The 17,726-nt window shown below is 37.1% G+C and overlaps 1 protein-coding gene across 3 annotated transcripts in view; it reads left to right on the plus strand.

Moving 5' to 3' along the window:
- Positions 1-16,664, plus strand: part of RET (ret proto-oncogene) — a 79,873-nt gene extending 63,209 nt beyond the window's left edge. For 2 of the 3 annotated variants that reach the window (XM_032695286.1, XM_032695285.1), the window contains 8 exons: positions 1,954-2,061; positions 3,545-3,759; positions 3,851-3,973; positions 6,054-6,124; positions 10,100-10,237; positions 12,134-12,233; positions 13,541-13,688; positions 15,597-16,664. In XM_032695286.1, the coding sequence (XP_032551177.1) occupies positions 1,954-2,061; positions 3,545-3,759; positions 3,851-3,973; positions 6,054-6,124; positions 10,100-10,237; positions 12,134-12,233; positions 13,541-13,688; positions 15,597-15,754 (1,061 nt within the window). In that variant the 3' untranslated portion in view covers positions 15,755-16,664. The remainder of the gene's footprint in view (positions 1-1,953; positions 2,062-3,544; positions 3,760-3,850; positions 3,974-6,053; positions 6,125-10,099; positions 10,238-12,133; positions 12,234-13,540; positions 13,689-15,596) is intronic. The other variant, XM_032695287.1, reaches the window with a different exon arrangement.
- The last annotated feature ends 1,062 nt before the right edge of the window (positions 16,665-17,726 follow it).

Genomic DNA, 17,726 nt, shown 5'->3' on the forward strand with positions numbered 1-17,726 from the left:
GTTCACACATGACAATCAAAGTATAAGAACCATTGTATTAGTTTTCAGTGCCCTTTACAATGCTGTTATGAGGTATAAAGGACAGTTATTTTGGATCAGGCCAACATCACCCATTGTTTCCCCGTAACAGATGCAGAGCAGGTAATTTGTCCAAGCCAGGGACTATACCAGACTATGTCTGATCTTTAAAAGGCAATGGTAGGTGCACCAGGATGTTAATGGAGAAAGCTTCCTGCTTATTTTATAAAAGACAGCTCCTGCCTGAGCTATGTACATGGGCACAATCTGTGGTTAAAAACAGACCAGGGTAGGACTCTCCTGTACTGTGTCAACTTGGCATTATGTACTGTGGAGGGAACAGGGAACAAAAAGCAAATAGCTGAGCCAAAATAGTCTTGAAGGTATGGATGGATGTTTAAAGGAACAGAGGGATAAATTTTTTTACCCCATTATTCCGACTTTTCTCTTATGGATTAAATCTGACATCCTGACTGATATGAATGCCTTCATTACAATAAAATTAAAGCAGAAAACACCAACCAGTATGTAAATACAAATTATTGGTAATTTGTGAAAAAAAAAAGGGGGGGCTTAAAGCTTCAGGGCTGGATGTCTCCATTTGAAGTTAGATTTTCCAGCAGATGAACAGGCGTGGTACATGGAGAATTTTGTTCTGTTCTGTGTGTTCATGTCACATTACTCCAGAACTAGAAAAATAGGACTTTTCTCACAGGCATTAAGTTGATGTTCTTAATTTTTGGTTTACATAAATACATATTTTTTTGTAGGCCTCCTCAGTATTGAGAGACCATCTGATATTGTACCCTCTGGGGTAGAAGCCTCTACTATGAGTGGAGATCCAGACTATAAGATAATAGATGGTGGATACAAACATATGGTAGTGATGGAAACATATAGTACAACAGAATAAAAATTATTCTGATCAGAGCAAACTAGTTGCATATATATTTTAAATGCATATATAAATAAATACTTTGGTGCTTACAGCCTTTATGGGAAAACATACAGCAAACTACCAAAGAGCAGAAGCTGAACTTGTTTTTATTAGCCTTAAATAAGGATGAACCCATACTTGTCAAATGCCCAACTCACATACTTGTCAAATGCCCAGTGTCACACTGTACAAACTATCCAGGCAGGTTCTGTGTGTCAGAGAGATTTAAGGTGAGGTAACAAAAGGGTTAACTCTGACCCACAGTGTCTTTATGACTAGGGATCTCCTTCAAGCCCCAGTGTGTCCAAACAGGAAACTTGTCAGTCTGAAGAATTTTGCAAAAAACCCCAAACACTTGAAAGGCTAAGAAAGCCTCTAGAGGCCATATGTTATCACATGATTCTCACTGACTGCATATATGTGACCCAGTAAAGTCAGTCTGAAGTATACATTTAGCTTCTGAACTCTAAATCTGGATCTCTGTTAGTAGATGAGTGGATTTTTACTCTGTTGGAAAATTTATTTAGGAGGAGGAGGGCTTTATCCTATCAGTTAACTGAGAGAGCCTTTTTTGGTTTAATCAACGTAAAATCGTGTCTTTCTTATGCTTCTGAAGCTTCGATTGCACTGATTCAGCCTATTCTAGTTTCTCTAGAAAACTAGAAAAGGTCTGTAGTAATTTCATGGCATCTGCAACACATTACAGACTCTGGTCTCAGTTCTTGCCTGACCCCTTGTCCTGTAGTCATTTGTATCAGGGCAAAGTGGTGACCAGAGCAGGTTACTACCAAGCCAGAACAGCAGCAATCGCTTTCACTTGGTTCTGATGTGAATGACTGCAGGACAGTAGACATGGGGAAATTCCTCTCCTGTGGAGAGTTTTCCAACCCCTTGCTAACTCTAGGATTGATGGAAGATGTCGTACTTCAAATGGTACATAGAGAACTCTTGAGTAATGCTTTCCTAATCACAACTGTGTGTTTGGTCACTTTCTGCAGAAAATGCTTCCCAGAGTGAGCTGCGAGATCTACTTTCAGAGTTCAACCTTTTGAAACAGGTGAACCATCCCCATGTCATCAAACTTTATGGAGCCTGCAGTCAAGATGGTAAATATTAGAAGCTTGTTATTAAGACAAAACCATCAAGCAAGGAAACAAAACCAGTTCATTGATGGGTTTGGTCTACTGATTAATAATTGCTGAGCACTCTTTAAATTTGCTGCTGACTGAAAAAAATGAGGGACGTATAAGAAAAACAATGTTTGAAAGGAAGGAGAAATAGTATTCTAGTGTAACTAAGCATTCTTCAATGGTTTTCTTCAATTCACTTTTTGATTTTGAAGCTATTTTAAATTAACAAGTCTCCTACGAATTCTCTTCCAATCAATATATATTTTTATGTTATCTTGATGCTCAGTAAATGTTTTCTAATATGGGTTATATTTCAAGTTTAATTGAATTTTCATTATTGTTGTTATTATTTATCCTAAAATAATGCAAAAAGACGACTACAGAATCCTTCTGTTAAAATATAGCTGGATAGTTGGATTAATACTCAGTTTTCCTCCACTGTCATAAAACTATTGTCTCCCTCTTACAAAATGGTTGCTAAAAGCCACAGTCATGGACAGATATATTTCAAGAGGGAAAATCTTCAGACATGTGTATTATAAACTGCCAATGAAGCAAATTTTGTTGTACATAGGAACTGCTCATTTTGAATGAAGTTGCACGGCAACATTCTCTTCCTTTTGCATCTGTAGTTGTGCAGCCTAAAATCACAGTATGGATTCTGCAACTCTGGGCAAAGGCCTGCCTTCTTTGCCACCCAGTTCTGTTGCAAGTGGCACTTTTAGTTGTAGACAGAGATTGTAGTTCAGGAGTGAATCATCTCTGAGTCTTAGTAAGGTAATGAACCAGTGGGGTGGGTTATTTTTTTTTCTTTTCAGTACAATGTGTTTTTTCATCCCAAAGGAAGTGAAATTTTTCTGAGTCACAGGCTGTTAATAAATATCAAGTTAATTCGTTAGTGTCTGAGGTGGGAGGGCTTTGATAGAGCAGACAAATGTATTTAGCATTAAGGCACTGAGTAGGTATTATTCATGTGGATAATGGGGAGAAATTAATGGATTGCAATGCCAGAATGTTTCTAAGTGCTCTCAAAAGGCACCTTAAATGCAATGCTGGAATTAGCAGATGATTTGAGCTCAGTATCACAAGCTCAAGAAAATTATTTTTATTTTAATTTTTTTTAAAGTTTCTCTAAGTTAGGGTGTTTCACAGATCTGATTTGTAAGAAGGTTGTCTCTTTTTTTTTTTTTTTCTGGTCTCAAATTATCTAGACGAGGGAATATAGGCAGGAGCCAACATTCTGCTTTGATTTAGGCTGAAACTCACTCACTTTGCATAGAGGATGTAAGCTAAAAATATTCTCATTCTCTGGCTGATTCAGTGCTTTTTACATAAAGGCCAGAGGTGTCTGGAGCCTCTGTTCAAAACAATGTGCTGACTAGAAGAAAATTTTTTGAAAAAAACCCATAAAATGGTTATCTGTTAGTTGTTTATTTATCTGTGTGTTTGTTTCTTTCAGGCCCACTGTATTTAATTGTGGAATACGCTAAATACGGCTCCTTGCGCAGTTTTCTCAGGGAAAGTCGAAAAGTAGGCCCAAGCTACGTGGGTGGTGATGGCAACAGAAATTCCAGTTATTTGGACAACCCTGATGAGCGAGCCCTGACAATGGGAGATCTGATCTCGTTTGCGTGGCAGATATCCCGCGGGATGCAGTACCTGGCAGAAATGAAGGTAGGGCAGTGTAACAGTGCTTGTGATAGACACGTTAGCACTTGGTTCCTCCACAAGAAGCATAAACACTGCTGTTGTTTCCTTCCGAAAGCTCGTGCATCGTGATTTAGCAGCCAGAAATGTGCTGGTGGCAGAAGGGCGCAAAATGAAGATTTCTGATTTCGGCCTCTCACGTGATGTATATGAAGAAGATTCGTATGTAAAGAGGAGCAAGGTACAGTGCACGTTAAAAGCAGTACTGAAAATTATTAGCTAATCAAGAAAATGAGTTTATACTGCAGCACTTGAGCACGGGTGAAAAAGATAATGGCTATTAACTTAAAATAATTCTATATTTTAAAGAAATAAAAATGAAGATGAAGCAAAATCATGAACTCAATCATTGGGACAGAAATATATATATATATATGTGTAAAAGATGTATCATATTTAAGTCACTGTTAGCTCTTCCACTCCTCATTTACCAAGTCCTCTCATTCCACTCCCTATTTATCCAGTTCCTCATCACACTATGTGAAAACACAAACAAAGCCACACATCTTTTTTCTTTATCTCTTCCTATTTATAATTAAAAATATAAAGAAAAAATCTCAAGGAGTTGAAAAAAGTATAGTCAATTTATATAAAGATCCTAATATTAGGAATGATCACTTCTATGCAGAAGACCTGAAGCAAAGCCCTTCCAAATGTATGAAAGATGCCAAATATTAATCAAAATTTTACATCACAGGTCAGAGTAGATCAGGAGCTCATGATATCTGCCAGAGGTTATTTAAAGTAGTTATGTTTTTCCTACCAGAGTAGATTATTGTTGGGTGCCTAGATAAGGTTCTGCCTTCTCACAGTGCTCATGGCAGTAGACAGCATATGGTAACCTTTCACCTGTAGGAATGTGAAAAGAAATTTGATGGAAAGACAAGTTGTTATGTCACTACTTTGCTGCAAAAGAAACACTTGAGCGTTATAACTTTGAGACTAAGAAGATAAGGCTTGCCATTTAATTATTCTTTTGAAAACTACTGTCCAATAGAGCAGTTTTCATCCACCTGTCTCTGACATCAGAAGAATTTCCACGAGTCAATCCCAGGCTAGACTGTGATCTTCATGAACACAACTTTCTACTGACTTTATCAGATGAGCATTGTTGGTTAGTTCCCTCTCTGACTTAATGCAAAAGAGTTGCCAACAGAATTTTTGCATGTAAAAATGTTAGAATTTTATGAAAAGATTTCCATAAATACCGTGCATTTTTAGTTTAGCTTTCCCTGTTTTTTCAGGCCAGTTTGTGTGAATGTTTCATAAGTCAAAACAAGCTGAGAAGAAAAAAAAACTTTTAGAAGACATGGTCTTATGTAAAAGGGTTTTAGCATGTTTGTTTAGCTGTTTTCTGATATGTTTTTACACTGATCTGTACCAGTTACTCTGTATTTTAAGAATGGTGCATTCACATAAAGGCATTTAGGCAGTTTCATTGCACTTGGTGGGCCATGATATACTGAATGGATATTTTCTCTTTACTTCTGAGACACTTTTCGCCTGTAGTATTATTCAGAGCCTAGCAAGCATCTGTCTGCTTGGATGGGGAGACAGGGAAAATAAAAAATTGAGAGGAAGGCAGAAGGATAAGTTTCAAATCCTACTGAAACAGGTTTTGCATAGATATATATGAATTTCATGGGAATGAAAAGTAAGGCATATGAATGCTAGTCATATTGCAAAGGTTATGAAACATCTTGAAATTTTGCAAACCTAGATTTTCATGAATATCTGGGGTGGATTTCTCAGATTTTCTCAGCGAATTTCTACCAGTGAAAAGTAGCAATATGTAGATTCCATTTAGAAACTAGTAACCAAATATGACCATCCAGGATCAGTTCTGAAACCAAAGGTATCTGAGTGCTTCCATCTATGCATCATCCCTTATGTAAATGAGATAGCTCTTTCTCTTTAACCATCATTCCCCATCATTTTTGCATTTGGAAGTTCTTTGTTAAGAGGAGGGTTGAGTTTATCTGACTTAAAACTGGTGACCACCTGCAAAAAACCCCACACCACCTTCTTGCACATAATTAGATTGCTGAGTGTGTGAAACGAAATGAATGAGTGATTTTAAAAACTCTTACAATTGTCCTCACTATTTTTCTTATGAAATGCCAAATCATCAAGTCCATTGAAAAATGCTATAGTATGGGTAGAGTATCTTTTATCATTTTGAAGATAAATACCTTTTTTTTTTTCACTAGGAAACTTAATTTTCTGACCAGTAATTGCATTGTTGCTTTTTTACCTCCTAGGGTCGAATACCTGTGAAATGGATGGCCATAGAGTCCCTATTTGACCATATCTATACAACACAAAGTGATGTGTAAGTGTAAATCCTTGCATACTTTCTGGTTTCTGTACTTGTTTAAGGAGATGAGGGAGGAAGAACAATAAGGTACATAGGAGCCAGACTGGTTCCTCTTGCAAAGAAACATGAAAAACACAGTTTGGATGGCACCATCCAAATGGTGCAATGATGGCAATGATACATAAGACTTTTGCTGTTGCATTAAATATGAATAAAAGATTATCAGAGGTATTTATGTAAATAATTCCTGTTGAAATCAACAAGGGTTGGATGTGTCCATGTGACATGATTACCTTTGAATTTATAAACACAAATGATTCGTCTTAGCTAAAGGTAATAGCTGTACCTGAACTTCTCAGTTCTGTTCATCACTTGTCTGTAACACTTACTGGCAGGTGAGAGATGGATTGGAAGAAGGGAAGAAGAATTTAATGCCTGACCTCACTCCTATTGGAATCAATGACAAAACTCCAATTAATTTTAATGACAGTCAGTTCAGACCTTAGGGGAATGGTCCAGTTCCAGTGCCAAGATACAAATTCATTTGCATGATTAGGAAAATAGAGACCCTGAAGATGGATATGCTTTTATCTCCACCTGTGGTGATGAGATGACAAAACAACCACAGCTAAGCTGTTTTCACATTAAGATCAGATACTTGCATTTCTTTCTCTCTGGGGTGAATGATGCTTGATTTCACCAGGTAGACACTGAGTATTATTTATTTAGGAGAAAAACCTCTAAAGGACTGTAAAAGCAGTAGTACTTATGCCTGATTTTCTGCTAGGTAGCATTTTGATACCTTTCAAGTTTCCCTTGAAAGAGAGGACCTGACTAAAGTAGTGTTTTCATTACACTCCAATGGAGTAAAACATACCAATTTCAGTGGCATTGCCCTTTGAGGGGAAAAACACTTTGATAATAGCAAATGTCCAAATAAGCACCTTTTGATTTGCACTTCTAAAATAATTACATTTATTTTTTACTCTTTTCTCTGCAGGTCAGAGCAGCGCACTTCTAAAATAATTACATTTATTTTTTACTCTTTTCTCTGCAGGTCAGAGCAGCTTTAGTGAAATAAAGTATTTTGCATGCCTTGGAAATTCCTTACAAAATGAATTTCCAAAATATTTTCCTCTATTTAGTTTCAGTTGGAGTAAGAAAAGAAAAAAAGATTGGGGTAATTCTTGAGAGAATGTCACATTTACTTAGATCCACTTCCAGATTTTTCTGGGTCTCTTTTTGTCCTCCTCAGAGCATCCATTGTTCTGACTTGCTTCTTTAAATCTACTTTTCTCAGAGAATTGTTAAAATTCCTCTAAAAACTTCTTAGCATATTTTTAATTTCTTCATTTTCTTCAAAACAGTTTTGTCCCTATGGTTTGGGGCCAGAACAGATTGTGTTGTCATGTAACTGCCTCTTCTTTGATTGCTGATTGATCTTCTGGATCCAGTATCATTCCTCCCCATTTGTTTTCCTGACGGGCTGTTATTAAGTAAGCCCAGGAACCTGTTTCTTGTACAACACCACGCAGAGATTGCCTGGCTGGCATCAGGCAAGCTCAGAGCCCTGGGTGACACAACACACTGGTGCTCTGTGGCTTTCCTGCTTCCCAGGTCTGGGTTAGTGTCTCCTGTAACGCTGTGCTGATTTACCAGCTTTCTTGGAGATGCATGAGGCATTCTAAAGAGAGCACTGCCTTGTGTTTTGTGGGTCTGCTTCAGTACAAGGGCGTAAAGGCGCTAAATATCTGCACGTGCTTACACGGTGCCTTTGACTCACTTGGTGGGGTCACCTTCACTGTGTCATTATACATCAAATAATCTAAGAGTGCTGTACAGCAGCTCCTAATTTAGCCAAGTTCCTACAGAGCAGAACCAAGGCCACGCAGAGCTGCAATCCAAATCTTCTCCAGCACTGGATTCCACGGATGCCAGTTCAACAGCAGCAGACTGATCAATGAAGTACTTTTTTTGCAGCATTGATTGTTATTTTTTTAGATAATTGCACTCACTGAAAATATTATTTTATGGATATTCTTTGTTGTTTGTGGTGATGCAGTTATATTTTAGGTGAACATATTAGTCATCGACCATTCTAATATGCTCTTTTTTCTGATATTTTGTGTTTCTATTTTCCAGCTTTCTAAAGCTGTTCTATATAGTTAGTGGTTAGCAAAGCTTAATAGCAGTACCACTTGCCAGCATTTACAAAAATCCCATTTTTGCTTCAGAGGTTGATGACATCAGTGGAAAGCAAGCATACTGTCTTCCTCTTCACATACTTTTCTTTCCTGCCTTCTTCTGATCATATTTTTATTCATCAATAAACATAACATTGAGGAAAATCTTTCATCCCTCATTTGTCCTCCCACAGCATTTAATTTGTATAGTAATTTTGAAGTATTGCAGCATTCTATAGCATTCTATTCTAATACATCCATTTACTAAACAACTTTAATAAGAAATTATTCATCTGATCTCTCCTTCCATAATTCTGTAAAATTCCTCTTGAGCAGAAGTGGATTTTAAAAATAAAGGCTGCCATGCTCCAAAGTTTATTTGAATTAATCATGGACAGAATTATAACCTGATGGCAGAGCATAATTGGCTTCAAAAAGGGTATGAGGAGAAATATTAATAAAGTATATGAAAATGCTATAAATATTCATAAGCTTTCAAGAATGTGCAGAGTGATTAAAAATTAATTCAATGAATGGCATTAGGGAGAAGAATGACAGCATACCACTTAAGACTGTGTGAGAGTCACTTTGGCTTCTCTGATCATTTTGGAAGTTTTATTGCTGTACTTTTGGGCTTACCATTGTTCTTTAGAATGTGAGAAGAGCAGGTGGAATGTAGTCAGACAGGAGGTGAGGTATTTGGCTAACATTTTGAGATGGAATTTTCATAGAGAATTAGATACCCCTGTTTGGTTTGGCAGTAGGTGTGTAACACTTCCTAAAATTTTCTTAAAAGTAGAATTTATAGAGAAATTACCAAAGCTAACATTTTTTCATAAATTGTATGCAATTTTGCTTCCAGATGAATCCTACTGAGCATTCCCTTTGAGTGAAAAAGTGTTGGCTAGTTTCCTTCATTTTGAACATCCAGATTTTGTCAATTCTGTCAGTTGAGCAGATTCAATTTGTAGCTTCTTTGTCTCTCAAAAAAGCCTTTCGCTAAGGAAAGGGAAGTATTTTTGCCTCTCTTCTCCTGGCCTTCCCTCCAAAAATGGATTAATTCTTCTAAATACTTCCAACCTATTGCACAAGGTCTTTTTGTTTGAGCTCCTCAGTAAAGCAGGTTTATAAATTCACCATTTCTTCTGTTCATTATAGAAGTTTCTTCTGTTCTATGTCAAACTTTATTTTAGGCATCTGGTATTTCCAGAATAAATTCTTTCCTCTTCATTCATTAACTCTAAGAAGAAAATTAAGTCCTGAATCACTGAAATGGCCCAACAGACCAGCTGATATGGTTGAAGTAAATACATTGTGCTGTCTCATAGTCGAGTCAGCAAACCAGTCCCTTGGTAACTGTGTAAATTTAATTTAGACAGTTATTTCTGATTAGGATTCTAAGGGCTAATTAGGGATATTAGACTCCCTCTGTACCCAAAGGAAAAAGAGGGGCACCTACAGGAGAGCTGCATAGAAGAGGAACAAGCCTTTGGGCTGGGCAACCATGGGAAGGACTTTCTCTTTCTGCTGTCTAGAGAAGATGGGCCTTCCCAGGATATAGTTAGCTTTTGTCAATGGATAAAAGAGGGGTTTCCATTTTCTCTGCTGTTTTGGTTGCTAAACTGTTCAATGAATAGTATTTGGGAACAAGGATGGCCCTATTTGCATCTGTACAGCCCTTCTGGCTTGGCAGTGTCTTGAATTTTCTTGGGTTCTGAAAACAGTAGAAAGAGATTTGTTGTGTGAATGCCACACTAAGCTCATGAAACTCACCACTATAAATAAAAGCTCATTTTTTCTTTTTCAGGTGGTCATTTGGAGTTCTGCTGTGGGAGATTGTTACTTTGGGAGGCAATCCCTACCCAGGTATTGCTCCTGAAAGACTCTTTAACCTCCTAAAAACAGGCTATAGGATGGAGAGACCAGAAAACTGCAGTGAAGAAATGTAAGTAGCTCTTTATCTGATTAGATTCATAAAACATCTTGTTAATAAATGCACTTTAAAAAAAAAGTTTAAATAAATACCACATAAATATATATCTCAGAGATACAGTCAAAATATGTAGTGCTTAAAAGAATGTCATGAAATTAGTGAACAGTAAAGTGATGGAAAAAAATTGCCAACAAAATCCTTACAGCTACATCCAAAAATATTTGTAGGACATTGAATAACATGCTTGCCAAACAATTAAAAGAGTTTGAACATTTAAAACTTTTGAGGGTGGGGGAAGGAGGAAAATTTCATAAAACACAGTGGTAGGTGAAATATTCAAGAAAATATCTTTGTACTTTCCTGAAATGAAGCAGATGTTCCATCCACAGTCATTCTCTATTAATTGTCCTGGCATTACAAAGGAGAAATGATACCTTGACACAGAAATCTACACTCTAGAAGATATAAAATTTCTGTGACTTGGTAAGCCCATGGCAATTTCTTTCCTATTTGGAGACAGTTCATAATTTGTTGGCTGATTTATTAAAACACTCTCAATATGAAATATATTCTGTCTGTGGTCTTCCATGGCATTTGGAGATGAGGCATGATTTCTGTTCAGCCTGCAAATCTGGTCATGGTTGTGGTTTTTTTGAAAGTTACCAGACTGTAATCACTGTGACCACTCTTTTGACTGATTTTCAATTGGAAGGATGCTTTGGCCACATCTGGGCTGAGAAATTACAGTATAAATAATAAATCTTTTTTTTTAATACACAGAGAAAAAACATTAAGCATTTATGAATTTAGGGCAGTGTAGAAGTTTACAAGTGTGATTAGCAGGTATCCTCTAGGAAATGTATAATATTTAATTTTTTCTTTGTTTCATCTCACCAGGGAATAAGACCTCAGTCTTCAAACATGTTATATCATTGATAATTATTAGGTTAGGCAAGCTGACTGTCTCTGTGTTTCATTTTCTTATTCAAGCCACATCATGGTTTTCTGACTTTTTTCAAATTTTTCTGTTTTACTCAGACAATTTTCTGACAGCCTTTGAAAGCCCACTTTAAGGACCATTTTTCTTAATTTGCATTCTCTGCTTTACCCAGTCAAGCAAGAGAGATCGTGGATGAAAGCAAAATATGCAATGCTTTTTAATAAATTGCTCTAGTTCTCATAGTCAACTGTTTCACAATTAGAGCACTTACCTGACAAGATCACTTAGTCCTGAAAACACCTGAGCTAGAAAAACAATGTGAACAGCACAGGCTGGAGAGTTACACTTCAGAACTTGGCCAATGTTTGTCTGATAGTCCCTCAACTATAAAACTTTAATTCTGTTCCTTTTTCTTTTCACACTGTATGCCATGGAAGGCAGTTAAAGACAGAATAAAACCAGATGTAACCAAATAACAATAATAGAAGTAATCAAAAGAACATTAGGTTAGACTTCACTTTGAAGAAAAGTTTACAGAAACCTTTAAGAATTTAAGCAAATGAACAAATTTCTACTTTCTGGTATAACAGCAGAGTTTTTCAGGTTGATGTACAAATTTCTTTGGTGTCATATGCAAACAAAATTAAATTAAATCTGGCCTGCTGCCTACACATGAGGTGGTCCCTTGAGAAACTGAAAACAGAGAAAGAAACCTAAGACTACAGTCCTTCAAGGACAGCCAAGTGCATCATTATTTAAACTCATAAAGACTCATGGAAATAAAAGCCCATTGTTGTGAATGTCAGTTGTTAATTTAAGGGAACATTTAACAAAACACAGCAGAGATTGATGTACTTGTGGATGACCTTCATACCACAGTTCAGCTTCAGTACAATAAATTATTTGAGCAGAAGCACAATCCACTTCTAACAATTCTGGATTTTTTTCCACCTTGTGGTGGGTCACAGGTACAACCTCATGTTGCGCTGCTGGAAGCAAGAACCTGATAAAAGACCAACATTTACTGAGATCAGCAAGGAACTAGAGAAAATGATGGTGAAGAGTAGGGTAAGTGTGGAAAGCTTGAATGAATTTTGAAAGTTTTTGGGATCATCTGAGTTTGAATGTACAGAAAAAATTATTTTTATTTTAAAGCAAAGTAATTTATTTTTCATCAAATCTTGAAGCATTTACATATCTAGTTTCTTGCAGCATTTCATGCAATCAGAGAACTGAAAGCTGTATGATCCCACCATTCTAAGTTACTTTAGAACTATTATAATCCTGTACAGAGTTTCTTTAAATGAATCGATACTGAGGTCTAAAAATAAGTCCAAGTTGCAAATATTTATAAAATGTATACATACCTACTTGCACATAAAACTTAAATTTTTTTTCCATCTAATAATTATGCTCTATGCAAAAAGAGCTAATAAACAAGTGTGAACGATTGGGTTCAGAATGTGAATGTAAAAATAAGTTCTAAATTAAAAATGGCAAAGTGGAAGGTTCAGGCTGTACTTAAATCACTCTGATTTATCAACTTCTAACTTATAGTTGCTGAGAATCTGTGTGCAAAAGATATGCATGTCCACTGACAGACTTGTAACACAGAAGCTGGCAAGTTTTCTGAAATGATCATCATAATTAAAACAAAACCAATCCAAAATAGAACTTGACAAATTAGTCATTTTTCTTCTTGCCTTTCTAAGCGACAAATTCTGAAGATTTTTTTCCCTCATAAAATTGCGTGACTTCATCTTTTAAAGTTCAATTTCAGTAAATTTCCAAAGGAAAAGCCATTGTGAAAGCAAAAACTATATTTTAGATTATTTGAAAATGCTTCATGTTTCTTTTTTTGCATCAAAGCAATTTGGCAGCATAGATGAAAACCAATGAATTCTTACAGTTGACCTAAATATTTACTTTTAGAACAGCATCAAAAGCTTTATTTGACAATATTTTCTTTTTATATAATAGACTTTTTAAAATGATTATGAGATCTGAGTACCTTCTCCTTTAAGCATGCATATGTATCTACATATATATATTTCAGGCATACATATGTATCAGGCATACCAGAAACTGAGAAAAAGAGAAATCAAAGAAATCAGCACAGCCCTTCAATTTTTTGGGTATTTTCCTCATGTGCAGAATGAAGTAGGGGAAGTATTAATGTGTCTCTAGCATGTCCAGTGTCCAGGCAAACCAGATGCTTCCAAAGATGCTGTGGTGCCAGAGGTTCTAGCAAAAGACAAATGCAGTGGAGTCTGTAGTTCTTTGTTGTAAAGAAAGCAAATGCACATTTAGCCCTTATACCCAAACAGCAACACTGCCACATACCTTAACCAGCTTTTTCTGTATTCACTTCTTAGGACTACTTAGATCTTGCGGCTTCCACACCTTCCGATTCCTTACTTTACGATGACGGGCTCTCAGAAGAGGAGACACCTCTCGTGGACTGTAATAATGCTCCCCTCCCTCGAACCCTCCCTTCCACATGGATTGAAAACAAACTCTATGGTAGAATTTCACATGCATTTACTAGATTCTAGCAACACACACACAAAAAATTGATTTTTCTTCTGCACTGTTCTCAGACTCTGTAACCCCATTACAGTGTTTCTTGTCCGACTGAAGCCAATCAAAATTTGCTTGGAAGCTTCTTTTGGGTTTTTTTGTTTGTTTGTTTTTTCTTTTGGTAAATGTCAAAGTTTGCATCAGGATCATCCTTTAGTCATTTTGCAGCTGTGTTTAAAATAAACATTTTTAAAAGGATGTGAAAATAAGTAAAATGACTAGATATCATACAGTAAAAGAAAAAAAAAAGATCAGGGAAGTATTCTCAGGGGAAATATAAAATGCTAATGAGTATCTAATTCAACTATCCTGTTGGGGGAGGCTAGAACATTTAAAATATGTTAGATTCTGCACCTCTAATTTAAGCAATAGACTTTTTTTTTTAAATACTGTTTTTTGCCGTAACTCAATGATAGGACCCATCTGCAATATTTTTCATTTATTAAGAAGGATTTCTAAATTTCAGCTGCTGTTAATACATTCTCGATCCATAAGCTGAAATGTATTTAATGTATCATAGGATGAAAACAGATTATTATATACAGAAGGTAGAAATACTGTATATAAATATTATATGCAGACTAAATTGACATGTAAATTCCTTTGAAAATGTAATTAACAATGGGCATTTTGAAACTACATTCAGCTGTTTTCACGTCCTTTGATTTGTTATGAACATGTTATTACTAAACCTTGACTGAATGATGTAGCAAGTGTTTTTAAAAAGAACATATGCTTTCATATTGTGATGGTGAGATGGACAGTAAAAATGGTTCTTGCCAAAACTCCTACATTTTGTCTCCTGATTAAATATTCTACATGTTTTAGATATTTACGAACATCACAGATACTTTTTTCATTCTTCAAGCAGTACGACTTTTAAAAAGTTGGATCTTTTAGTTTAAAAGTTGCCATTAATACATGGCTTTGGGTCTATTTTTGATCTGTACCTTAGCTATTATTTTCTTCATTAGGTTTCCCCAGCTCACATTGACTTTGGGGCACTTAGTGGTCAGATTGTTAAAAGAATGAAGTAGCAGGAAAAGCTGCCGTGAGGCTGATGGCAGATGCTGCATGCTTAATAAGCAACAAAATCAGTTTTCTGTTTTTTAAAATCTCAACCCTGGTGTGGTTCTGTGCTTGTACAGCTGAATCAACATGGTGCTGAGCACTCTGTGTGTCCATTTTGGTAATTGCTTGTGCCTGAACTGAGAAATAGTTTCTAGACTCAATGCAAATAATTACAAGCCTAAAATAGACGTTTAAATGCTGAATCAAGACAAGAGTGCTCAAGACTTTGTTGGACTTTACTCAGTTGTGCTCCTGGGATTTCCTGAAATTAAGCAGGGGATCCCTGGTGAGGGTGTGAGAGTGTCCCCAGAACCTCACTGAAGCCAAAGGAAAGGCGCCCATTTAAGTAAATGGAAATAACTCTCAGTCATTGGAATGGACTTTGGATCCTGTCCCAAATAGGTTTATTAATTATTGAAGCATTTCCTGTACAGCAAGAACTTCCTCTTGCAAAGCAATACATTGCTATGATTGTTAAAAAATAAAATTGTGGAAAGTTGGAGGCTCATGAGAAGAACAATTCTTAGCTTTTTATTATGCACATGTGCAATGTATGCACACAATTTTTTATCAAGTAAGCACTTTAATTTTTCCAGGGTTTTTGCCTACATCTGAATTTGTGCTTCAGGGATTTCAAAACATCATTTATATTAATTGATTTGGGACAAAATCCAGTGGACTGGCTTAAAATATTAAAGGGAGTTTTGCCAAGGGCCTTACTGTCTGCACATGAAGTTATGGTTCTTCAGTGCAGAAAAAATTATCTGTTTTCATTTTTAGGCATGTCATACCCGAACTGGCCTGAGGAGAGCCCCGTTCCACTCACAAGATTCGATGGCACTAACTCTGTGTTTTCAAGATATGCAAATGATAGTGTATATGCTAACTGGATGGTTTCACACTCAGCGGCAAAATTTATGGACAAGTTTGATAGCTAAAATTTTCTTTGTGAAAGGTAAAGGACTCCTGAGGAGAACAAAGAGGCAAAGAGTGGGAAGTCCATTGGCTCGTTCTTTGTACAGTCAACAACTAACTTTTAAATTGGCAAACCCTTTTATTGGTAGTTTTTAAAATATGTTATTCGTGCCGAAGACTGTAACTCGTACTTTCCCCTTTCAGAAAACATATCAAACTGGATAAAAGTTGTAGTTCCAGTACTTCTTTCTGGATTGCCATTTTGCCTATGGTTCCATTTGGCAACTTCTTACTGCAAATGGCCTTGCACTTCATCCTCGATGTATTTAGACTAACCATCCTGTGTTACAGCTTTCTTGGATGGTAAAATGTACTTGAACTGCTACTTTTATAGTGGCTGTTAGAATATGACCACTTGATCTAAGCAGGAAGCACAAACAATATATGGAAAGGAGGGGGGAAACAGGCTCTGAAATTACTGAGCTTGGTATCAAATGACAAGTGTTACAATGATGTTGGCAGTAATGAAGCCTGTATCTCGGTTTGGAAGCAAACATTAAGTAACTCAATAGAGGACTTGAGATTCAACATTTGAAGTCTTGTAAAATGTATTGTCTTGTCTTAATGAGAAGAAAACTTGTTTTATTAGTCTTAACTTCTCTTACCTTTAGCACAATGGAGATAAATTTGATACAAGATAAGTTGTATAGACTGATGGCAATCAAGAGTGTTCATCTGACACAATTTACTTTCCATCACCTACATGTTAGTAATGTTAAAAAATACAATCTTGTACAATCATAATTTCTCTTATACGTTAAAAATAGGCTATACAGTCTTTTCAGACTGGATTCATAGAATTGAATAGTAGCATCGTGGAATGGTTTGGGTTGGAAAGAAACTTAGAGATCATCTAGTTCCACATCCCACCCACCCCCCCACACACTGTGGGCAGGGACACCTTCCACTAAACCAGGTTGCTCAAAGCCCCATCCAACCTGGCCTTGAACGCTTCCAGGGATGGGGCATCTACAATTTCTCTCTCTCTCTGCACAACCTGTTCCAGTGCCTCACCACCCTCACAGTAAAGAATTTCTCCCTAATACCTAATTTAAACCTGCCCTCTTTAAAGCCAGTCCCCTGTCCTATCACTACATGCCCTTGTAAAAACTCCTTTCCAGCTACCCTGTAGGCTCCCTTCAGGTACTGGAAGGCTGCTCTAAAGTCTCCCGGAAGCCTTCTCTTCTGCAAGGCTGAACAGCCCGAACTCTCTCAGCCTGTCTTTACAGGAGAGGTGCTCAACCCTCTGATCATCTTTGTGACCTTCCACTGGACTCACTCCAACAGGTCCACCTTCTTATGTTGGGGACCCCAGAGCTGGATGCAGTATTCCAGGTGGGGTCTCACAAGATTAGAGTAGAGGGCCAGAATCACCTTCCTTGACTTTCTGACCACGACGTGCAGCCCAGGACACATTTAGTTTGTTGGGCTGTGAGAACATGTTGCCCAGTCGTGTTGAGCTTCTCATCAATCAAGACCCCCCAGTCCTTTTCCCCATGGCTGCTCTCAATCCATTCTCTGCCCAACTTGTATTTGGGATTGCCCTGACCCAGGTGCAGGATCTTGTCTTGGCCTTGTTGAACTTCATAAGGTTGCAGTGGTCCAGCTTTCAAGCCTGGTAAGGTCCCTGTGGATGGCATCTCTTCCCTCCAGTGTGTCGACTGCACCACACAGCTTGGTGTGGTTGACAAACGTGCAGAGGGTGCACTGATCCCACTGTTCATGTTACCAACAAAGATCTTAAATAGCACCTGTCCCAGTACTGACCTCTGAGGAATGCAGCTCGTCAGTGGTTCTCCTCTTGGACATCAAGCTGTTGACGACAACTCTTTGAGTGTGACCATCCAGTCAATTCCTTATCCACCATGTGGTGCATCCAGCAAATCCATGCCTCTCCGGTTTCAAGATAAGGATGTCACGCAAGACGTTGTCAAA

Source organism: Chiroxiphia lanceolata, chromosome 8, assembly GCF_009829145.1.
Source record: "Chiroxiphia lanceolata isolate bChiLan1 chromosome 8, bChiLan1.pri, whole genome shotgun sequence".
NCBI lineage: Eukaryota > Metazoa > Chordata > Aves > Passeriformes > Pipridae > Chiroxiphia > Chiroxiphia lanceolata.